This window comes from Motacilla alba, chromosome 3, assembly GCF_015832195.1.
Source record: "Motacilla alba alba isolate MOTALB_02 chromosome 3, Motacilla_alba_V1.0_pri, whole genome shotgun sequence".
Lineage (NCBI taxonomy): Eukaryota > Metazoa > Chordata > Aves > Passeriformes > Motacillidae > Motacilla > Motacilla alba.
The window spans coordinates 29,439,445-29,463,534 of NC_052018.1; the positions used below are offsets into that span (position 1 = coordinate 29,439,445).

Here is a 24,090-nt window from a genome sequence, read left to right on the forward strand (position 1 = left end):
CATCTGGCACAGTTTCAGGCAAGTACCAGATTCAGCCAAGGCCTTTGTATGATGTAAGATTTCTTAGACAAGTCCTTACTCTGAAAAGGAAATATTTTTCTTCCCCAGCATACCTTTAGTCATGGTAGAAGAGCTGTGACTCAGATAGGTTTCTGAAACAAGCTTCTTCTTGAGCACCCCTAAACAGTAGCTTCTCTTCCATTGCAAAATGCATTTCTTATGTCCTCAATATGCTTTGTTATTCTGTCATTAATATTTGTGGACAAAAACCATCTTTTAGAGATAAAAGAAATTGTATAAAAGCTTGAAGCTTCTTAACCTGTTCAGGCAGTTTTTCACTTTATAACAGAACTATCACTCTGTGTATTATCACCTTTCCCCAGGGTGCTACCCCTCAGAGTTCGACCTGCTATGTATTTCAAGAGCAGTTTGTTGAGTGAAGTCACCTCCTTTTCCCACTCAGATAGAATGGTAGCAAATATTTGGTCTGTTCACAAAATGAAGGCATTATAAGGTGCCCTGCCTACAGAGAATAAAGTAGTTTTGTCTTTATAGCTATTTCATTTCTATACCTCACTACAGTTCCAGTATCTTCCAGTTTTGGCATTGTTTCATTTTGTTTACTTTTTATCACCTTCCTCCTTTTTTGTTTGATGCCCACTCTTCTCTAATTTTTTTCTTAAATCTTAAAATTCCACCACTGTAAATACCCTATAAATTGTGGAATGTTTAGGAGTTTAATCTGGTATAAATGAGACAGAGCCAAGATTAGTAGCTATTTTACCTACCACTAAGGAACAGTAAAATATTACCAAGGACACTTTATCTCACCAGCATGAAAATTTCTATTCTGAAATATCTGCAATTAACAATTTTTACTGAATGCTTTCAGGTTTTTTACAGCTGTTTTCAGGGTTCCAGCATATGCCAAGAACTGTTTGCAGGATTTAATCTCTACTTTGCAGCTTAATATGAGTTACAAAAATAGAAGGTAGCCCTCCATCAGTGTGTTAAGGACTAATTATTCTGTCTATGTGTTTTAAGTACTTCCATGAACAGGAGTCAGAAATCATTTGAAATATTGTAATATGTTAGTAATAGAGAGTAGTAATAGAAACTTTAATACAAATTAATTCTGATTATTTCAAAGGGTAAAGAATGAGACATGAATCTGAGTTGGAACTGAAGGTATCAGTGCTTATTGGAGCACTTAATACCTTGACGTTTAGAAGAGTTACACACCCTACTTACAGAAACTTTAGCTGGGGCTTCGGGATTTTTTTTCCCCTTTTTTGCTAGCAGATTTCTTACCAATTTTTTCCTGTCTTTGATTAATGAAGAAAGGATGGGTCAATTTGTATCCCAGCTGAAGCTGCCTGCTGCAATGCTTGCCTCCCAAGCTCATGGAAAACCAGGGCCCCCAGGAAAAGATGGATCACCAGGGCCACCAGGAAAGGATGGTTTGCCAGGGCCACCAGGAGAACGTGGAATTCAAGGTAGAGATTCCAAAAAAGTTCCTTTTAGTTGTATCTTGAAATCCTTATACACTTGCTAATGTTTATTAAATAAGCCAGGACTACCTATCTAGCTTTCTAATAATTAACTTTTAAACTTTTGTACTTATGTTTTTTCAGACCACATCTAAATATTAACCCATAGTAAATGTGTGGATTTTACTGATTAAAAACTCCTAATCAGTGCATTTTATTCTAATCAGTTATAAAGTTAATTATTGACAGATATCTATGTCTGACAGAACTACTGTAGCAGGTTTTTTTTTCCTACAAAATACTTGAATAAGGAAGAAAAACAATGCCAACACTCTTGCTATTTAGATTCAGCTTCATATTGAGAGGCCATCTTATTTAAGAAAAAAAATTTGATCTCCTGGTCCGACTGCTCTCAGCTCAGATCCTGAGAAAATACAGGGCAGGAAAAACTGAAGAAATATATTCTTCTTTAAGAAGCAGTGAAAACTGAAGTATTACTAAATTAATTTTTCTCACAATGAAGGGACCTATTTTCACAAAAGAAAAAATCAGAGTAATCAGTTTTTCACTAACTGAAGGCATCTACTATACTCCAAACAGTAATTTGTGCATTGCAATGCACTTGGACAGTATAGGACTCTCATTTCTGTGAACTGTCTTTTACTGCAAAATTAGCTCTGAGGGATCCAGGTTCGTTGTAGTTGTGCTCTACTGTAGAGCCAGCCTTTCAGAGATTAAAAGGAGGAGGAGAACAGATTAGAAGGAAAAAAATAATTTATAGGTTAATAATATTTTGTGGGTGGGTAACATGTAATTTGCAGTTTATCTGTAGGTAGTTCTTTATTATCTTTTGCTAGTTTGGTCTGCTCTGGAGTCAGAGCAAGTCAGACTGGAATGAAGAACATGCCAGCAATGCTGAAGATGTGTGGATCCTAAAGCTATCAGAAGAATAAGGACTTACTAACATTGATAAGCGCAAACCACTGACAGAAGCTTGAAAAATGTGATGAGCTCAGAATGAGAAGAACAAGAATAAAGGATCAAGGAAAACAATAAAAGGCTTAGAATCTTACGACACTGACTTCATCGTTACCTAAATATTCAGATCACTGCAAATAGTCACCCTCAATGTCAGTGCCAGATTGTTCACTGATGATGGATGTACTGGATAGTCTCAAACACTTCTGGGAAGAGAAACGTTGCACTAGGTTTCATTTCCAGCTAGTGAGCATCAAGACTAAAAGATGATAGCTATGTTTGAAAAAAACAAAAAAAAACCCTGCTTTTCCATACCTTATACTTAAGTTAAAAAGTGCCTCATGTACACAGGATTTCCATCTGTTTTACCAATATGCTCAATACTTGGTTTTGATTAGTGAAAGGTAAGCTAAGGGAGAAGCCTTTAATTCTCTGATACATAAAAAGATACAAAAAATTACACTTCCAAGGAAAGAAAACCAAAAGTTTACCTTGCCTCTTTTTTTATACTGCAAATAAGAGACCATCCTGTAAGAGGTGCACACTTACACACAGCCTTCACACCTTCCTCAGTTGTGCCTGTGCATGTTACTGCTTTATGCCAAGAGTAAAAAGAAATTCAAATCTCTGAGCAGATTGAAAAGTATCTTTTTGTATTCCAGCTTGTCTTCAGCCATAAAATACATAGCAAACAAGACTTCTTGGTGAAGCACATTACGTGCATGTGTGGCTGGGTCCTTTAAGGTAGCATGCTGTGTGCACAAGTCCTAATACAGACTTGGTGTTGACTGATAGACACTTCCTATTATATTTCTCACTTGGGTGTAGCCCAGACTGCCAACTCCAGGGATTTGCTGTGTGCAGTAGTATGTGGCAGAGTGAGTGACTTGTCCCTCACAGGCAGTGAGAAGAAGTAGATGCTTGTGGCAAGCAATTAACAGGACCTCTGTGAATACGTCCTGTTTGTGATGCTGCATGCGGAGCCTGCTAGAGCCAGCCAGATGCTACTGTGTGTCTGGAGAGGTGTTTAACTTCATTTGTGGATTCACAGGGGTCTCTCCATACACCTTGAGTGTGGTGATGGTTCCCCTGGAAACTGGTCAGGAATGATTTAGCCAGATTCCAACAGCATCTCCTTCTGCACAACAAACTAATAGATAGGGGGTTAGTCCCCTAAAAGAGAGATAGTAACTTTTGGACTTATAGGCATGGTTTTCAAAAAGTGTATTTAAAGAATTGCTGGACTCTTAAGCAGAGATTCATGCCCTTCTAACGAAGTCCAGAATTTTTACCTGCTGGCCTTCAGCAAGGTTGTTAATAGTGTTCCTCACAACCTTCCCAGTGGTTCAGGTAGATATAATTTATAGAATGGTCTCATTAGAAATATAGCATGCAAGCAAAATAGAACTGCAAATCAAATTGTGAAACACATAATTCCTACACATTCAAATAGTGAATGGAAGATTTTCATAGACATAAATACATATATATATATGCGTATATTCATTTCAAAAATAACCTATGCATCTGCAAGCTGATGCTCTGAGGCAGGACTAGTGATAAAATGTACAGCATCTCCTTAAGGGAGAACAGAGGGACTTTACTCTGTATGAGTTTTAAGGTATGTTAATATCTCCTAGAGAATTAGAAAGTTTATTTAAAGACTTTACAAACAAGATATATCAATGTCATCCATCTGCAAACAGTCAGTCAGCTTGTCATGTGTAAGAGGATCTAGCTCAATTAACTCCACTGACTTAATTGAATTTTTAAAATTGTAATAGTAAGGGAATTTTGGTCCATTAGATGAACTGCACCTTGTGATAATTTAAAAATCCAGAAATCCTTTATGTTAATATGACTTGATTTTTTTTTCAATAGAGAAAAGATTCCATCCTAGTTAAAATTCACTCTTTCTGTCAAATTGAGGAAATTAATTTTTATAGGTCCTCATATCTTGTGATAGCCTGAAGGAATCAAAAAAAAAAAAAAAAAAGCTCAGCTCAGAAAATAAAAACACCATGCAATGAATAGTGAAAGCTCCTTATCTTTATTGGTAATCTCTGTTGTAAAGTTTATGTCTCTTATTATAATTACTAATTTGTATGGTGGAAGCATGTAGAAACATTGGCTGACATCAGGAACCCGTTGTAATGGATGCTGTCCCTACACAGTCACTCTTCTGAAATAGCTGCACTGGCTTCAAGAGATACCTCCTGTAAAGTGTTCTCTGCTGTGGAGGTTAAAGTTAACCTGTTTAACTTTGATTTGGAACCCAGCTGCTCCCTCTCAGCTGAGAGAGCTCTGAAACACAGAAGGAATTCCAAACATGTATTGGTGGCTGGATGAGAGGGCTTCATCTTAGCACCCTGTCTGTTGCTTTGCAGTCTTTTTAAGAACACAGAGTATTTGCACATCAAAGCACAGTGGATACTTTGCTCTCATTGTTCCCTGTGGTGGTAATCGCTTTGCCTTGTATTTGTATTAAAGAACCTGAGATTTCTCTAGATACTTGACATGTTAGTTTCAGGTGCTGCATTGTCCATGCTGATGGAAGAGGGTCTACATGACATGGGTGCAATAGCTTCTAAAGCAGTTTCAATACCTTTACCTCCAAGTTCATGGATGTGAACTTGCGTCATTTCCACACTGAGCCGAGGGTGTAGCAGTAGTGATGCTTTTGATGGTGCTGTTTGTGGCAAGCACCAAACTGAGAGCTGAATTCCAGCTGTTACTGCTCATCTATGAACAAGAGCTTATCTGTATGAACACAAACTTGCTACATACTGCTACGAAGTGTTTACCATGCTGCCCACGTTGGGTGTGTGTTTGTAATAACAGAACTTTAGGGTTGCAGAAATCACAACAAAACTTCTAGAACCTGAGTGAAAGGTTCTGCTATAACAGTTATCTTTTGAATTAAGCAGGTGCCTGTTACTGGAATTGTAATTCTACCAGGAAAAGTAGCTAGCATATTAGATGTGCCTTTACATTAAAAACAGTAAATTAAATCTGTTTTATGCGTATGGTAATATTTTCCTTTGACTGTGTATGAGTTTCTCAGTCTAAGCTCAGAAAGAAGGTGATACTATCCTCTAGAGGGGTAATGATGGCCCTGCTTCTGAGCAAAATATACCTCATTAAAAATCAAATCATTTTCTGCCAGAAGTACATATTACATTGTTCACATTGTTTACATATAAGTCTGTTTATTAATATTCTTGCATTCTATCAAATAAAGCCTTATTGTTAGACAAGGTATTTGGGAATTTTTGTATTAAACTTCAGTGCTAGCAGAACTTACCTGCCATTATGTAAAAACTACAGCCTTGCATGTGTATTTGGATGCAGCCAATAATGGTTTATCACTACCCTGGACTATGCTGCTCCTTGTCCTGTTGTAGGGGGTTTCTTTCCTTATTTTCTTGTGTTCCAGTGATGTTTACAGAATCATTCAGTCTATCTCAGTCGTTTTCAGTTACGGTGTGTCAGAGACCTGCAGTAATGTTTATTGTGGGGATTGTAAATGTGATATATGGTACCTTTGATTTCTCTCTCTTCTCCATAACTAAAGAAATGCAAAACAAATGGTTAGTGGCAGCAGTCTGTTGTAAAATTAGAGTTAACTGGGTTTGTAATGGGAAATGCATTGTAACTGTTGACTGTAAGTTAAAAAACATTGGGAAATATAAAATAAATAGGACATGTAATGGATCCTGTGGTTGTATTATTGAGCTTTTCAAAAAGCAACAATACTAGAAGTTGCACAATAATTTTCAGAACAAACCAACCTGATGTAGTTACAAATATTACTGTGGTCATTGGAGAGTAAATCCAGGATTCAAAATCCAGTACAAATACCTGCATATTCCTTTTCCTTAGTCTTTATAGCTTGTGTGTGTATATGCCTTGTACAGTTCTGCTTAACATAACCCAGTGACCAGAATGCATGGTTAATTTGAATTTGGGTTTCTGTGAGATTTTAAACTGTTGATTTCCTTTAGTTATGTTATGTATAGCACCCTGCATGCATTTTGTAACATTCTCGCCTCACAGTAATTTCCTTGTTGTGGTGCTGAGAGGAGTTAAGACGATTGATACTCTGTTTTGAAAGCTGGAATGATTGCAACTGATAACAGACTTTCTACTGAAATGTATAATGAGCTTGTGTGTAACAGAAAGCTTGAATGCTCTGTGTATCATTCCTACTGCATTGTGTCTGTTGTAACAACCCTGAATCGGTACCCACAGCCCTCTAAGTAATTTCCTTCTGGAATATCCTGTAAGGTAGCAGTGTTGCATAGACCACAGCACACTGGCAAGACAGCCTTTGCCATCCATCTGTCAGTGCCAGTTAATCTTCGTGGGACATCAGGTGGATTGGCATGGCTGTGCTGTTCTCTTCAAATTCAAACTAACAGTTCTTCACAAGAGGAAGAACCCAATACTTTATTGTATGGAATAGGTGATGCTAAAAATATACTGGTCCCTGAAGCAGGAAGATTTTAATTCCAAATGTGACCAGAAATCAGCAAATTAATTTTAAACCTTTGTAACCATACATGCAAGCATCTGAAGTGCTGGGTACAGAAGAGTTTCCTTGTAAGCCTTTTTGAAGTAAGGGTTTGTGGCAGACGTCTCCTTTAAAAATGCTTTCATCCTTTCTCCCGCATAGTAAAGGTACATTCTTAACTTGAAATAATAAGGAAAATATTTTAATGATAGCAACAAGTCCTCTGCTCTAAAGTTTCCAACTAATAAATCTTTTTAAAAACAGTTCAAGGAAAAAGAAGCAGGGGCTGGGCATGGGTTCCAGCACCTGGGAAGGTGGAAGCCATTTAGATAAATTAAAAACTATGGCCTGTGAAGAAAAAGGACTCAAGTATTCAAAATATGATTAGTAATCACATCTTGTTAATGGTATGCAGCTGCTTGGGTCAAAGTAAGCTTCAAACCCAAAATCTGCACAAGGTCCAGAGATGATTCATTCCATGTGAGGGGAGCTGGGCAACACTGGCCAGGGAGTGGGTCTTTTCTCACATACAGGAGAATGTCTAATCATAAAACTAGCAGTTTACAGTCCAAAAAGTGCAAATGCAAGGATTTATGCAGAACAGAGGGGGTAAAATCTGCATTTGGCTCTTTACTAGAGGAATTTCAGATGACTTAAAATCTTGGGGAAAGTCAAGCTAGTAAACAAAGCAAGAGCCCCCTGACAGATGATGTAACCAGTTACTGCTAGAAATGCTCCTATTTTCCAGAAGGAATTTATAAACTTAAGAGCTGTCTCAGAAAAAAAAAAAAAAAAAAAGCTTTCTGAAGAAGAGAGCTGAGCATGTGCTTTCCCAATTATATTTGTCTTGGTAATTTCATGTCAACAAGATATACAGAAAATCACTACCTAAAATAAGAGGGTGCTCTTATTTTCATATCTTTATTCTGTGTAGGTTATAGAGGACAGAAAGGGGAAAGAGGCGAACCTGGAATTGGACTGCCTGGTAACCCTGGACCACCTGGCCCTGCAGGTACAAGTCTCCAGATCTATTTCTGCTATTGTTTTTTATGAACTAACAGGCCTTTCTCCTGTTTTTAACGCTGGTTTTACACTCCTGCTTTTCCTCCTGAGCTGGATCGCAGCTCCACCTGCCTCCTTGTGGATGTGCTGGAGTGCAGCTGATGTCGGTGATGAAAAGCAGGGCACTGCTCAAGCTCTGGTGAGGACTCTGCTAACTGTAGCTTTGTTTTAGCAGCTGCTGGCCTGCCAGGCCCACCAGGAGCATCAGGCTCACCGGGACCGCAGGGGCCGCCTGGAGCCAACGGGAGGTGCAATCCAGCAGACTGCTACTACCACATGTCACAGACTCGCTCACGCACCAGCAGGAAATAAAATCCCTCTCCCCCAGACACTTGGGTTCACGGTCACTTTTCACTCTTTCCAATAAGTTAATTTAATTTTTGAAATATTTGGTGCATTTTTTTTTCTCTCGACGCTGCATGGTATATAGATAATTTGTAAGGCACAAAATTGAGCCTTTTTCTATGTTATTTGCAGTGTCATAATGATGACATGATGTCATATATTTTCCAGAGTGCATTCCATGTGTTGTTTCTCATATTTATTTTGCTTAGAACAGAAAATAGGCCCAAATAATTTTCATAAACTTCTTTCTTCAAACAAAAATATTTTATTATAACTTATGACATTATATATGCCTCCATATGTAAGCTGGCTTTATTTTTCTTGCTGGTGGTGAATTTTCAATAGAAAAAATACATTTCTGAAGTTACAAAGTGTACTCATTCATAGCGAATGCAGGACCTGAGCTGGAGCTCTGGGAACTCTGTTCAGACTAAACATTCATGTCCCTCAAGGAGGCTCCAGCACACCTTCTGAAAAGGGTCTGCCATGCTCCAGGAATGCTGCCCACCACTTCACAGTCACATCCAAGATGGCAAAGAAGGAAACAAGATGTGTTTATGGTCTCCTTATCTCATCCAACAATGAGCTTCAAACTGACTGGAAAATCACCGGGTGTAGCTCCAGGAAGTGTCTCTCCTGACTGGATTTAGTCCCAACTGGGGGCTCGTATGTTCCTTTAGTCGTGGTTAAACATACCCAAATATTAAATGCAAGAGGCTGCTGACAGTGTTCTGGACTGAGAGCTGGCACACCTTTAACCATTAGGTGGACTGAGTAAGGCTGCTAAGGCCTGGAGTCAAGCTACTCTGCCATTAAGTCTGCCTACAGCAAAGGTGACCCCTTGCTTTAGAGCAGAGGTTGGTGAGTACATATTCCAATAATGGAACTTCACAACCTTCTAATCTTGGTGATGGCACTGTTTTCCTCTTCCTCCTGCAATATTCACAGGTTGAAATCAGCTTGAGAACATGGAATCTGTAGAGTGCACAACTCACAGGTTCTGTCAAATGGTGACAGAAAATTTCTTGAGTTCAAGAGAAACTTGGAAAAAGTACAAAACCCTCCTATAAAGGCGTACTAGTGAGAGCAACAGCATCCAGTTTTCAGGCAGTTAGTAAAGGCTGCAGGAACAGACAATGTAAATGATGAACAAAACAAAACAATGTGTAACTTCTGTGGAGTTCAAAGGGTTGAGTAAAAGAAAATCTGGAGAAAATGGATCATACAGATGATCCTGAAAAGGAGTGAGTAGGAGTGGCCAAAATTTCACTTCTGATTATTAGTAAACAGATGATCCTAAGTTAGTCCTGTGGAATTTTGTACGGTGCAATAGAAAGCGAGGGTGCTATTTAGAGAACACAGACATCAATAACCTACAATTTCAAAATGCACCTGTAGTACAAAGCCATACTGAGGGCTCTTATCCCATTGTTTGGAAGTTAGTCACTCTCCCACGGCAGGCAGGAAAGTAGTTTTGATAACTTTGTGCTTGAGCAGTACTGAGCTACCAGGGAAATATTCTCAAATTGGAAGTCCTGGCTTCCAGAGAAGCTGTTGTGATACATGAATCTGGCTGATTTCTGGGTTTTGCTTAAAAGCAGTTAAGGAATGACTGGTGGGAGTCTTTAGCAAAAGATGCACATTGGCATTTGTTCTGAATAGAGTTCCTAGCACTTGCACCCTGAGCAGAGGAGCAAGATGAGAGCAAGAGGGGACAGAAGTAACTCAGGCAGCAGCTGGGGCACTCAGGATACTTTCTGAAAGGGAAAGCACACATCCCTGACATGTTCATTGGTTAGGTGTTTGGAGGAGAGAAGGTGTTTGCTACAAAAGGATGTTAAAGGAAATACGGGGATGGAAGGCCGAGAGTAAACACCTGGGACAGGAAAGGGCAGCAGGAATGAGGATGGCAGAAAACCTGTGGCATACCATGAAACTATCTCCTGAGGGAGCTGCGCTACACCCTGCAGCTTGGGGAGTCAGGGTGCTTTATCTGTTCCTTGTGAGAACAGGGTCAAAAGCCCACAGGTAAACCAAATCCTCACACCTCCTGTTCTTCTCACCCCTCACTCCTCGGGAGGCAATGGCTGTCCCTTCTGCAGGCCAGCACATCCTCTGCTCTGCAGGCAGCGGGCACCTGTCCTGCTGGGGTGAAGGTGCATTTGGAACAAGTGGTCCTGCCTGAGCTCAGCTCAGCACAAGCTGCTCCCACTCCAGAACTGCTGTGCCCATGGAACATGTTTTGGTTTGCTCTGTGGAACTGATCACCCTTCCAGTCCTGGTCCACAGAGCACTGGGGCTGTGGGAGTGCTGGGAATGGTGAGGCAGCTTGAGACCGAGCACTGAGGCACCGACCGCTGCCATGGGTCTGCCTGCCCAGAGAGCACAGCCTGGCACCAGCACATCTCAGTGTCTAAACATGGGCACCAGAGGAGGAACAGCCCCACATACCGGTGTCCATTCTCTGAAAGGAACTGCTGGTCAGGTATCTTGCATAAACATTCTCTGTTTCTTTTGGGTTTTGGGTTTGGTTGGGTTTTTTTGTTACTTCTCTAGTAATTCCAATATATGTAATAATCTAAACATTTTTTATTTCATAAGTTAATTTTGAATTTCATTTTCTGTGATAATATTGCAAAGGGTGCTGTTTTGTGGTAGTACTTGAGTGACTTAGAGGTTCCCAAGCAGCCCCATCCTGGAAGGCTGTACATAGACCATTGCACCGCATTGGTGGTATCTGTATATTTTGGGGCTTTTAGCTTGCTGAAACCCAGCATCTGTTATCTGCCAGATGCAATTGCTGTATTTTAATTTACTTGAACTTATTGGGAAGCAGAACACTTTTTATATTTGAAGAAGTTTTATTTTTTCATCTATGTTTCCTACAGATGCCTTTTTCTTTTTATAGGCTCAAAGAGAAATGTCTTTCTAAAATGTATTTGAATGCTTTCAGTTGATTTGCAGGTAACTTTGGCAATTATCTTGTTGCATTATTTTTATTTTGCTAAAAGCCCAATTTAATTTTCTCATGTGAGAAAACGGGTAATTTTTATATGGGCTATCTCAGTACCTATTTTAAGATGCCACTTCTTCACTGGGGTAGAGCAGAGCTAATCCCAGCTTAACTTTATTTCACACTGGCTTGCTCCTAATTCACATTTTTAGAATTGAAAGTGGAATATGGCTGGAAACATGTATCTGCATGCTTTTCAGGTTTGGCCCCTGAAATTTCTTTACAGTTTCAGACTGATGTTGTCTTAGTTTTTGGGCAGGAGGCCAGGGAGGGAAGAGGGGATGCTAATCTATTTTGCAATTTGCTTTATCAGTTTTGTATCTGTTTTAAGAAGTTCGTGCTGCAGTAAGCACTGCAAGGAAATAAACACAAGGGGTTATTTCTTTCCAGTAGCATAAGGTCTTTTATTCTTCTTTGGGTTTGTTTACATGCAACAAGACTCAGAAGTGAAATAACTTTGACAAAATGTTTTTAAACCTTTTTTAAAAGCTCTTTAAGCTTTATCCTAGTTCAGGGTCAGACTTCTATATTTTATGGCAAGTTGCATTATCACCTAGTAAAAATGTGTTGGGATTTTCTTTAAATAGCAATGTACAGAACTACTCAGTTTGCCTAAAGAAAGTACAAACTTCCTCAGAGGGAAGCTTCCCCGAGGCTGCAGCAGACCTCCTGCTGTCCGCATGGTGGAGTGCAAAACATCCTTTCAGTACAACGATTACAGCCCAGGCATAACTGGCCCAGCAGAACAAGAGCTGACCCAGCCATGTGTATTCTCACAGCACAACAGTCTGTGTTTCTGATTTTGTTCTTGAGACTTACTTTTTTCTATTTTCTTTCTTCAAACCTCTTTAGTTTTGCATGGCGGTATTTGCAGAAATACTGCCTTTCTTGGATAATCATTGTAAGATAATATTGCTAAGATTTTATTTGTGTTTATTATTATATTGTGGTTTATGTATGTTACAAAAGAATATTTTGTGGTGAGACGTCTCATTTTCAGGCATCATTTATGTCCCCTGCAATGATGTTTGTCCCCTGGGGAGGAGGGACTCACCTTTGGCTAGTAAAAACTTCAGCAGCATCTGATGTACAATTGGGCAGCAGCACAGCCTGGCAATGTTTTGAGAACCAATATTCTTACCGTAAGCTGGATCTGGTTTAAATGTTAAAAGAGCACTGTGATGCAGAAACTGTATTGATTATCTATCCCTCCCTTACATTTTATGATTGTGGGTTATGACAGATGTTAGGTATGCACATCTTTGTTAAATAAATGGGGGTTTTAATTAATGGACAATCACAAAATATTTTGGATCTTCTTTTTCACAAGGGTGAAATGTTATTTTTCATGTCTATGTACGCTCAATTTTTTTCTTTTTTTTTTTCTGAAATGTTTATATGAAAGTCTTGTAAAAACCCCTCTGGCTAAATTAGCATTTTATAAACTTGTTTCTCCAAACAGACTACATAAAACCAGTCCTTAATCTTGCATTTTACCAATGCAGTAGAAATGCTGCTCTAATGTGAGATGTTAGAACAAGAAAAGTAACTCAGAAATCAAAACATTGCTAGTTTGGGGTGTGTTTTTATTGAATTCATAGATTCTGAATGTAACAAGTCATGCAATTTTTTCCTGAAATCTGATATGTCCACTACAATTCAATTATACTGGATGGATGTTTAAATCACCTCCATGCATGTAGGTGGGTGTAGGCCATGGATAACGAGCTTAAACCTGATTTTGTCATGATTGGTATTTAAGTGGGAAATTCAAGCTTCAGGATACTGTAAGGAAATGTGGTTTTCAAATATTAATTGCTAACAAATATTACAGATTCTAGACCAAAATAAGTTTGTAGCTACAAAGATTGGAGTCTACATGTCTTTTAGCAGTTTTCTTTCTTAGTCTGCTATTCTATAAACACGAATGCATTTAATTACTTACTGCAGTTTTAATGTAAATATATTCTGTCTCCAGTCAGAATGTTTGAAGGATTCTCAATGACACACCTTGGTGTTTTGTATTCTTTCATTTCTGAACTGTATGCAGCTGTCACTGAATGAATCACAGAACATGATGACTGGTTGCTTCCTTCCTTCCTTATATTTTTGGTTTGCAGCATTTAAGATTCAGTTCAATGGAAATGTATTAAGTGGATGAAAAATAACTTTTTACATTATTGTGTGGCCATGTACATCTGAAACAGGATGCTGGATGGAAATGGAAGTATTTCACATACTTTCTGTTTGTGGCTCTGTCAAAAAATGTCAATCTTTCCTTCTGTGTCAAATCACAAGAGGGAGGATGCAACTGCAAACAGGAGAAAGGAGAGGCACAAAGCCACTGCAGTGAGCTCTGGGGAGAAGTCAGGGTGGGTTGGCTGAATTTGGGGGGCTGGATTTCAACCCCAACTGAAGTCAGGCTTGTGCTTCCTAAGCCTGGTGAAACTTAGAGCTCTACAATCTGGATTAAAAAACAAACAAACAAAACCAACTAAATGCAAAACCTTGGTCTTAATATGTATATAATTAATGGAAATTAATGCATTCTCTGAATGCAAATAAACTTCCTGCTCAAGTAGGAGATAATCACTTTTATTCAAGGAACTGATTGACTGAACTTTAGGAAACTGTAGGAATTTTCATTTTTCTCTTGCTGCCTAACTCTCCCAGGAGGAAAAATGCTGATGGCATTTTAAAGGACTCTAGGTAATAATTTCACCACTTACTTGATTTTCTTTCTTCCAATTTCATAGTGACTTCAGAAATTTTGTTTTGTTTATTGTCTGAAGCTGCCAGGTTTACTCGTCCTTTTGAATGCACAGACAGCAAGCAAAACCGAACAGGAAAAACAAAAAGTGAAGGGAGGGAATAAAACTGAAGCTGTAGCAAATCACACAGGAGGAACTTGCCCTACAAAATATAGATTATTCTTCTCTACCTGTGACCCATGAGCAGAGGAGATGCAGCAACTGCGTTTTTTAAGTATAAAGGAAGCAGAGGTTACATGGCCAAAAAATAATAGTGATGAACAGGTCAAGCAAACATATTTCACACAATTATCTAAGCAATTGGACAAGATTTGCAAAAATGCAGTGTTTGTATTTGGTGCCCAACTGCTGTGTTCTGCCAGGATGAATTAATGCTGTTGTCTCTGAAAAAAAATAGTGCTTCTTGGGAAACCTGGTTTCTTGTTCTTTCTGTCCTTCAAGTAACCTTCAAAATACCATCTGTTGACCCTTTTCATATTTGAAGTAAAACAAATTTTGTTGTAGATATGTGCTTGGCTCTGGGTGAACTCAGATCATGACTAAGTATTCAAGGACACAAAATGTGTAATCCTCCCTAGCCTTGGTTTCATACATCATTGAGGAGCTCCAAATAGTGCTCTAGAGCTTCTTTGGCTACAGAGACTTTGGCTGTGTGAAACATTGAAGATTTTTTGGTAGCAGTTCATACTAAGTTGCTTGAACCTAGTGATGGCTGAGGCAGAAAACTTATATATAAACTCATATATTAATTCTAGGTGTATATAATCTATAGATGTATAATATATCCATCTCCTAGCTCAATATTTGGCATCAGTGTTATGAATTGCTAATAGACTGATGGTGAATGGTGTTAATCCAGCTGGCCTCTGGTCAGTAGTGGGGTTCCCCAAGGCCCAGAATTGGGATTGGTCCTGTTCAGTGTCTTTATCAGTAACCTGGATGAGGGGATTGAGGGCACCCTCAGTCAACTGCAGATAACATCAAGCTGGGTAAGAGTGTTGATCTGCTGGACGATAAGAGGGCTCTGTAAACTGGGGAGTCTGACAGGATGGATGCTGAGGATTGCCCCAGTCCATGTGTAGGACCTTGGCCTTGGCCTTTCTGAACCTCATGAGTTTCCCATGGACCCACTTCCCATGTCTGCCCATGTCCCTCTGGAGGGCATCCCTTCCCTCCAGCATGTTGATCACACTGCACAGCTTGGTGTCGTTGGCAAACTTGCTGGGGTTGCACTCAATCCCATAGTCCATGGCACCAGTAAAGACATCAAACAGTCCCAATGTGGACCCTTGAGGAACTGGTCTCCACTTGGACAATGAGGAAGCAACCTCTACTCTTTTAATGTGGCCACCCAGGTCTGTCTGTCAAATCCATGTCTCTCCAGTTTACAGACAAGGATGCTGAGTAGGGCAGTGTCAAATTCTTTGTCCAAATAGATGATGTCATTCCCTCTTCCTTCCTCCATCACAAATATAACCCTGCCAGAAAGCCCCCAAATTTGATGGCAGTACCAGGTCAACATCGAGACTCAATGATCTTAAAGTTCTCGCCCAATTGAAGAAAGTCTATAAACTGGTTATCATTAAGATTTTCTCTGGGTTCCTGCCTATACTGAAGTAACTGAGGAGCTAAAACATGTTTTTATCACACTGCAATTAAACCTCCAGAACTAGAAGTGGTAACAGAGATCATGGTGGGTAAAAGATTTTCACTAGTCTTCTGTTCAGTAAATCTCACAGAATTTTATGATGCTGAACCTGAAGGCAATGAGAACAAGATTTACTTGGGTTTTCACCAAGATTTCAGGAGCATCTGGTTAAAATTGGTGGCACACTGACAGTGGCTTGTGAAACCTCTCCGTCTCTTTGCACTGTGTCTTCTAAATTTATTTTAATTTTTTTTCTGTATCACCATAAGCAATACATCTTTATTTTAAATTCATAATCCTGTCTTTATTTTCCAAATCTTTATTTTACTTGAATGTGCTGTTACTAAAAATCCCCTCTCTGGTATGTTATGGTGCACCATTTGTCAGTCGACCATTTGTCAAGTACCTCTTTTCCATTCTGGTGTAAGATTTGGAATTAAGAATTAGATTAACCTACACATCCCATAAGGAATTACAATGGGCCTGAGGATTTTTTCTTCAGTTAGGTTAAAACTTGTGAGTTAGCTTGAAGGCAGAAAATCTGTCACAGTCTTAAGATGTCCACTTATAAAGATTCTGCATTGAATTGACTCTCAATGTTGAATTTGTTTGATTGTCATAATTCTTATTTGAGTTTTGCATATAAATATTTTTGCTCCTACATGAATTTCCTTCTATTGTGGAATTTTATGCATTTTTCAGACTATATTTTCTAAAGCACTTCACAGTTGTATTTAAATGTGGGGGGGTTTGCTTCTTTTGATTCATATATTTATGCATTATGTACAAAACCCAATATTTTCATTCTGTTATCAGGTGAGATTTTTTTCTTTTCAGCAGTTTTACACACTTTATAGTCAAAATAAAAGTTTGCTGGTGAAACTACAGGTTTTTTTACTAGTGTTTTATTTGTTCCACTACCTAAGGAGTACTTTTGAGGACTCTGCCCCCCAAGTCAGCAAAAACTAATTCAAAAACTTTTGAAAACCCCTTTATGTGTTCCCAAGCTGCTCACCTTGTGTGGCATCTTCTGGATTTGTTCTTTTCACTTGCCAATTTTGGGGACTTCTTGTAGTATTAACATAGGAAATCACATTTGGTTTGAGGTAGGTTTAACTATTTTTTTTCAATAATTTCAATAATTCCTTTTGAAGCATACATTAGACCAGTACTTTTCCCTTTAGTGTTAGCTTACATGTTATGTGCAAAATGCAATGCTCCATGGATCTTATTTCTCTCTGTTGTCACATGGCATCAAGTGATTGGAGAATGAGCGCACAGTTAATGGCTAATAGAAAAATAAGTGCTTAAAACAAATGTGCCAAAGCTTGTATAGGAAAATTTGGATGGCTAATAATGAAGAGAAAGGAAATATAATAGGGTGGTTTCATTGTTGTCTTGGAGAGAGAATGAAGTTCAGAGAGGTAAAGTCAAACCACAAATAATTTAATTTATACAGAGAGGAACAGAATACCCACATTGCACATTTTCCTCTAAAAACTAAGTATCTAAAAAAGGCAACTTGGGCCATCTAATGGCTGCCTTCTGGCTGTTGTGGCCGTACTGGCCATCAATACTGAATGCAACCATTCATTTAAAAAAAATTATTAATTCTGAGGTTTGTAATCTTTTATAGGAAAAATACATATTTCTAGGACTTAAAATTCTGTTGACAGCAGCTACTAGCCTTTTATTTCAATGTAACATATAACAAGGCAAGCTGCAATGGGCTTCATATGGAAATACAAATGTAACACAAATTGGAGTCAAAAAATGAAGCAGTTATTCCACATGGGTAATTCATGGCGAGCGTGTGATTTTACCTTTACAGATATTGGCAGCATAAACAGTGCCAGAGGTGGCAGGTTTTCACAAGAACCTCCCATCTGGGCTTCTGTGATTGAATTGAAGAGCTGAAGGAGGTTAGCATATTCTGTGCAAGACACACGTGAAGTGACTGTGCATGAAGAGTATGTGCTACAATTTATTTTATAACTATGAAAGAATAGATACAGCTGCAGTAAATAAAACTATCCTTATTTATTTCATGGCTGAAGACATTATTTCACTGTACATCATACATAGGAATTAAGTAGGGGAGGAGGAAAAATCACAGAAACTCTTTCTTAAACAAAATCAAAAATAAAAATAAAAATAGACAAGTACCTTTTATTTCCCCCCAAAATGAGAAGGCAGAAGGCAGCACCTGTGTATTTCTGTAAGCACCATTGTTCCAGCTCGTGTTACTAAGCACTCCTTTTGGAAGAGTGTGCAACCACAGTGTTAAAAATACCTTACTGAAACCTTGGTTGAAAGGTTTGTCCGTGTCTGCATTTCTCCTTCCTTCCTTCGTGATTTCGTCCTCAGCTGTCTGTGCAGGCTGCGAATCGATGCCGACACACGGTGGCACTCTCAGGGCCCTTTCATGTTCTTCCCGGCTCTCTGTCCCGCCTGCATCCTGCAGGAGGCTGGCTCGCAGTACCCAGGAGGACCGGGAGGCCCAGGGGGACCAGGCACCCCCGGCTGCCCGGCCACCCCAGGGGGACCTCGGTCACCGTCGCGGCCCTCCGTGCCATAGCTGGCTTTGCCTGGTTCACCTGGAAAAGTGGATGCAGGTCTAAACTTTGGCAGCAGACGACTTGCATAGCATAATTAGCATCCTGTCCTTAAAAGCTATATGAAGGTGGATTTTCACTGCTCTCAGGGGATTCCCAAGAGGGCTGCCAACTTACAGGGACAGTTGTACTCTACCTGACACCCAAACTGTGATTACACAGCTACAGCAATGACATTGCAGTCCCAGTGCCCTCCAGGGGTACTAGTGCAAGTCTGCTGCTGTACAAAGCTCGGCAGGGTACTCTAGTCAGCCAACCCTGCTGCCAATACCAGGGCAGGATAGATGCTCCTTGCTACCACAGAATTTCATTAACTCCCTGGAAAAAAAAATACCTTTTTTTTTTTTTTCCACTCAGATGGTTGGGGGAATATATGTAAAGATTTGAACTGCTGAGCACTAAAGTAGTTTTTACTTCTAAATCTTCAATGAAGAAAGGAAAAACAATGATTTCAGAAGGCTTCTTCCAGTGATGGATTTCTACAGAAAACACCTCTGAGTTACACGGACATCCTTCGGATCAGTAAATACTAAACTATTTTTTTTCCTTTTTCACAAGAGAACAAATATGAGTAGTTCGTCTTGCTAGATAAACACAGAAGTGTACTGTAGAAATAGTGATAGAAATAACATGTTTGTGTTCATTCGTTGACCACTAGAGGCCAGCTGTGCTTCAGGCATCACCAGGAATCTCTCCTGGAGCCATGTTATATAACACTGCAATTAATTACCCCAGAAATAAAATAATCTCCTAAATTATGACTGGAGATTTTAAAGACTGCTGTGCCTGCCAGTGAGACAATCTGGAGGTTATGGCCCTTTTTTAATTTTTTTTATATATAATTACATGTGTATATAATATACATAAGATACATTAAAAGAGGCAATTTTTATTCATGTTGTGGGTAATTGCCTCCTTCTTTTAATGCTTTCTTTACATTTTTCCTAATGTTTCTATCAATGAGGAGGTGGCTTTTTGCTTTTTGCTTTTAAGCTGATTTCTGACCGAATCACCACCTTTGAAGTGAAAATTACAAAGCGCTATAATTTGAGAGTTTATTGCTTAATGGACTCCCTTTATCTTTTCAAGGCAGCTTGAAGTATCAGTTCTGAGCAAATTTTTGCTATGTATCTTCTTTATCCTCATCCTCTTGTATTTACCTGGAAGACCTCTTGGTCCAGGATAACCTTTCAGTCCTCTGCCTGGAAATCCTCTTTCTCCTCTTTCTCCTGGTTCACCTAAAGCAAATTCATGACACATTAGTCACACTCTGCCTGGAATATCATTTTTAGTAAATCCCCTTTCAGAAGTTAACAGTTAATAAGCAGAGAATTCAGCTGGCCGTATATATTTTTAGCATCTTTCAATGATGTCCTGGCACAGTGTAAAATGTTTAGGATTTGATTTGGTTTTTTCACGCAATTGAAGTTACACTCAGAAGCAGACAGGTTGGAGGGAAAGAAACCACCTAGAGTTGGACAGTAAGTACCACATGAAATATGTCACAGCCCATATGACAGGAATAAACCAAAGTCCCAGGATTTCAGGATATTTGGTATACACACTGAGGCTACTGTCTTCTGCAAAACTATACAAGCTCAGTTAAGAAGTAAAAATTCTCAAGTGTTGGTCCTCAACAGCCAGTGCAGAGGAGAAAAAAGGTGGCTACACAGATGACAGTATTCCGTTGATATTCACATAAGGCATAGTTTTACTTTCATAAAATATTTTTTTCTTCATATAATAAAGTCATGGAGACTACTTTTAGTAGACACACAGATTTTCTTCAAGCCCATATCTTGCTCCAAACCTGAACCATCTTAGCAAGAGGAAGGTTTTTATGTTGCTTAGGCTGTAAAGTTCAAATTCTGTTCACTGTTATCTATGAATCTGTCTGAACCAGGAACTCAGAGTGAGGCACTGAGAGTTTTCAGCTTGGCTCCCATGTACCATTATTATAGGTCTTACACATGAGAGCATGCACCACTTCTCTTGTATCTGAAATGGTATTGCAAGGTTTATTCTAAGGTAACTCAGAATTTGATGACAGCTATGATAGCTTTTTGTTAGCTATGATAAGTATTTTCCTTGTTTTTTTTTTTTTGGGGGGGGGGTGGTTAATGCTCTGTTTATTTTTTTCTTTTAATATTAACACAGTGTAGCCTGCTGCATGTTTAATCAAATTTTGGATATCCCATGCATCACCTTTGTATTTCTCATTTTTGTTTCTTCTGCAGATGACTTTACATTGAATTAAAACAGAAACAAAACTCCAGCAATGATGCCATTAAGTTTTGCTTTGGTTTTATTCTAGTCCTTCTCTCAAAGCTTTTCCAAATTTCACTTTGAAATAAACCATGAATCTAAAGTAAACACCCTACTCCAGCAACAGACCAGCTTTTTGCAGAAAGACAATTTTTAAATAAGACCTTCTTCTTGGAAAACAAATCAAAACCACTGCTGAATAGACACTAATATATACATTGTAGTGGTAAGACTTTGCAGAAAATTTTACCCTGTAATTCTCTGGAGGAGAATAGAATCTCTCAGTCATCAACAGAAGAGATTAACTTAGATCAAAGATTTTGTGTAAAATATAAGTCAATTTTATTATGGATTTGTTCTTTCCAAAGAATCAATAGATGCTTGCACCTGGTGAAATGATGTTAAATGGCTCAAGTATTATATGCAAATATAAAAAGTGGATTTATATATACAAAGTAGTCTATACTTTTCTAGTCTTTTTTTTCACTATACAAAGTAGTCCTTTGTAATGTGACAAACTGGGTGCGCTTCGAAAAGTAGACTAGATTTTACTGAAGTAACCTGACTGCTTTCATCAGCTCTTGGCACCATGAATCTTGTAGAAGTTAGGTCAACAGCCAGGCTGAATGGAGCAAAGAGAACCACTGCTGGAATCACATGTGGTGTTTGTCATCAAATGACTTCTACAATGTGAGAAAGGACAGGCATCTGCTCTGAACTAGAAGGAAGCAGCTGAGTCAGAGTCCTAATATTGTTTCTCTCTCATGGACTTCTGAGGTTTTGTGGGTTTTTAGGTGCTAAAAAGCAGATTTCTAAACAAGCCTTGCTGAAGGCAGGCCAGTGAGCCCTTTAATCACTGTGGTAACTGAGAACACTTAGAGCAAACAGCTTACACTCCTAACACAGGATCCTTTTTGGACCTCAAGTGTGTACAGCATACATCCACAAGCTGTAAACCAAGGGGGCAACAACAGCAGCAAGACCAAAACAAACAAACAAAAAAACCCAAACAAACCCCCAAAATCCAAAACTAAAGCAGTCACCAAGTGAAAGCCAGCTGGAGAATTTCTTACCTTTAGGACCTTTACGACCAATCTCACCAGGGGGACCTTTAAGGCCAGGCAGGCCACGGGGACCAAGCTGTCCTGGGAAACCATTTTCACCAGCAGGTCCTGGAGCACCTGGAGGCCCTGGTCGGCCAGGAAGACCTGGAGCACCAAATTCTGGCCTCCTAAGGCTGGCTGCCAGCTGAGCTAATTGTTCTGCAATGAGCAGGAAGATAGAGTTATGGAGTAAGTGAACAAGAATGAAGAAATTCCCATGATCACTGAAGAAAAATGTATTTTTACTGCTATAGGAACAGACAAATTACACTACAGCACCTTCCTTTTTTAACTTTGCTATTTACAAAGTTTATTACATATATGGTATTATCTAATTATAGAATAAGATATTCATCCTATTTATGGAGTGGTTTTTTTAAATACCCTGTTGAGCATTATCAAGAACAGTGACAACTACTGGGAATTTTTAAAACATGAGCAGAAATTTCATTCTGTAAACTGAAGCATAATAACCCAAAAGACATCTTCAATAGCAAATAGTGAAAAATTTCTTCTGTGTTTACAGGGCAGCATAAATTTCTCATCTCAGTAAATTCCACGCACCCAACCATATTAGAAAAACTTCAAACTTCTCTGTGTGTCAAGAACTCAACAAATTAGGGTTAATTTAGAGTATCTCTTATTGCTTTAATTTTTAAAGTATGCTATCTCCAGAAACGTCTCTTTGCATTCCTCTTCTTTTCACCTATTTTGCACAGTTTGTTTGCTGAAATCTAATAGTAAATACAAAAGGCTAAAAAAGCTTTCAGTGAAGCTTGTACTTTTATGTATGTAAACACAGAAAGTGATTTGAATACAAAATGTATTTATATCACACAGCTACTCTGGTCTGTGGCCTGCTTACCACAGCAGTAGTGTGGAATCAACAGGCATTTCAATAAGGGTACAAAATATATATAAATAAGGGACTTCCTCTTACTGTGTCCACATTCACATGTGGAAAAATTTTCCACCAGATCCCCTGCTGAGGTCATGAAATTTGTTCTGGGTAAGCATGGGGAAAATCTTGGTTGCCTCCACAGAAATAGGTGATCCCAATTTAAATTCACAAGAAACATGAAATACTTTTTAGCCTATTTACCTTGCATGACTCTCATGCAAACCTGCTTAATGTGCTGATCACTTGGTTCTTTTCCCTAGGATTAAAAAAAGAGGGTTTTAATAAAACAGTTGATGTCACACTTACACTTTATGAGTGTGCCTGATTCAAAAAAATGCTGTCAAGAAACAGTTGTCACACTTTAACCCCAGCTGCCACACCCATGGAACAGGGGAAGAAAAAGAAGTTTAATAAATGGAAAGTAAGAACCATCAGAGGAAGGGGTGGGGAAAAGGGGGAAGAGGAAGAAGAAGAAGAAAATAAAATACAAAAAAGACAACGATAATGCAAGTTGTACAAATGAAAGCAGTTGCTCATCACTCCCACAAGTTTTCCCTGGTTACGTGGCTGAGTGTGATGCCATATGGTATAGGATATCCCTTTGGCCAGTTATAGTCATCTCTCCCAGCTGTGCCCCCTCCCAATTTTTCGTGCACCTCCAATCTACTCACTGATGGTGCAGTGCAAGGAGTAGGAGAGGCTTTGATTCTAGGCAGTGTTCATGAGTAATTGAAATACCACAGAATGGCTTGGGTTGAAAAGGACCTTTGAAACCATCTAGTTGCAACCCCCCTTCTCAGGGCCCCTTTTAACCTGGCCTTGAACCCTTCCAGGGATGGAGCCTCCAAAACTTCTCTGGGTGACCTATTAGTACCTCTCCATTCCCACAGTGAAGAATTTCCTGCTAGTATCTAATCTAAAACTATGCTCTTTCACTTTGAAACCATTACCCTTTTTCCTGCTCCCATCAGCATGCTACAAAGGTTATTTTCAGCACAAATCCAAAGTATAACTCCATACAAGCCACTGTATCCCAACCAAAACAATCCATCAGTCACTAAAAGGTGTTCCAGCTCCTGCAAGTGCAACTATTTCAGCTGACATCAACTTAACTGGCAAGGTAAGTCAGTGATGGTAAAGTCAGTGATGCTCCTTTGTATCAAACACATTTTTGTTTCATGCACACTACAGGGGTGAGGTGGGCATAAGAAAACAGAGCTGAACTGCAAGCTGGGGCCCCAAGGATGTAGCTGTGTACAGCCCAGGATTGCTCTGGTGTACACCTGTGTCTGATGAGAGGCACACTGTACTTCAGACTGCTGTGGCATTTCAGTTTGGCACGTGCATGTGCAAAACAAGGAGTGGTGTGAGTGAGAGAAAGGTTCA

At 39.1% G+C, this 24,090-nt stretch overlaps 2 protein-coding genes across 2 annotated transcripts in view; one reads left to right on the forward strand and one right to left on the reverse strand.

Annotated features, from left to right (window-relative positions):
• COL19A1 (collagen type XIX alpha 1 chain) overlaps positions 1–16,707 on the forward strand; it is a 184,881-nt gene extending 168,174 nt beyond the window's left edge. The window contains exons 48-50 of the mRNA XM_038130911.1: positions 1,341–1,496; positions 7,916–7,993; positions 8,219–16,707. Of these exons, the coding sequence (XP_037986839.1) occupies positions 1,341–1,496; positions 7,916–7,993; positions 8,219–8,355 (371 nt within the window). The 3' untranslated portion in view covers positions 8,356–16,707. The remainder of the gene's footprint in view (positions 1–1,340; positions 1,497–7,915; positions 7,994–8,218) is intronic.
• A 1,134-nt stretch (positions 16,708–17,841) lies between these two features.
• The window catches only part of COL9A1 (collagen type IX alpha 1 chain), a 62,030-nt gene continuing 55,781 nt past the window's right edge, over positions 17,842–24,090 (reverse strand). Inside the window, exons 35-38 of the mRNA XM_038133188.1 lie at positions 22,906–22,960; positions 21,774–21,962; positions 19,596–19,673; positions 17,842–18,417 (exon numbers count right to left, since the gene is read on the reverse strand). Of these exons, the coding sequence (XP_037989116.1) occupies positions 18,233–18,417; positions 19,596–19,673; positions 21,774–21,962; positions 22,906–22,960 (507 nt within the window). The 3' untranslated portion in view covers positions 17,842–18,232. The remainder of the gene's footprint in view (positions 18,418–19,595; positions 19,674–21,773; positions 21,963–22,905; positions 22,961–24,090) is intronic.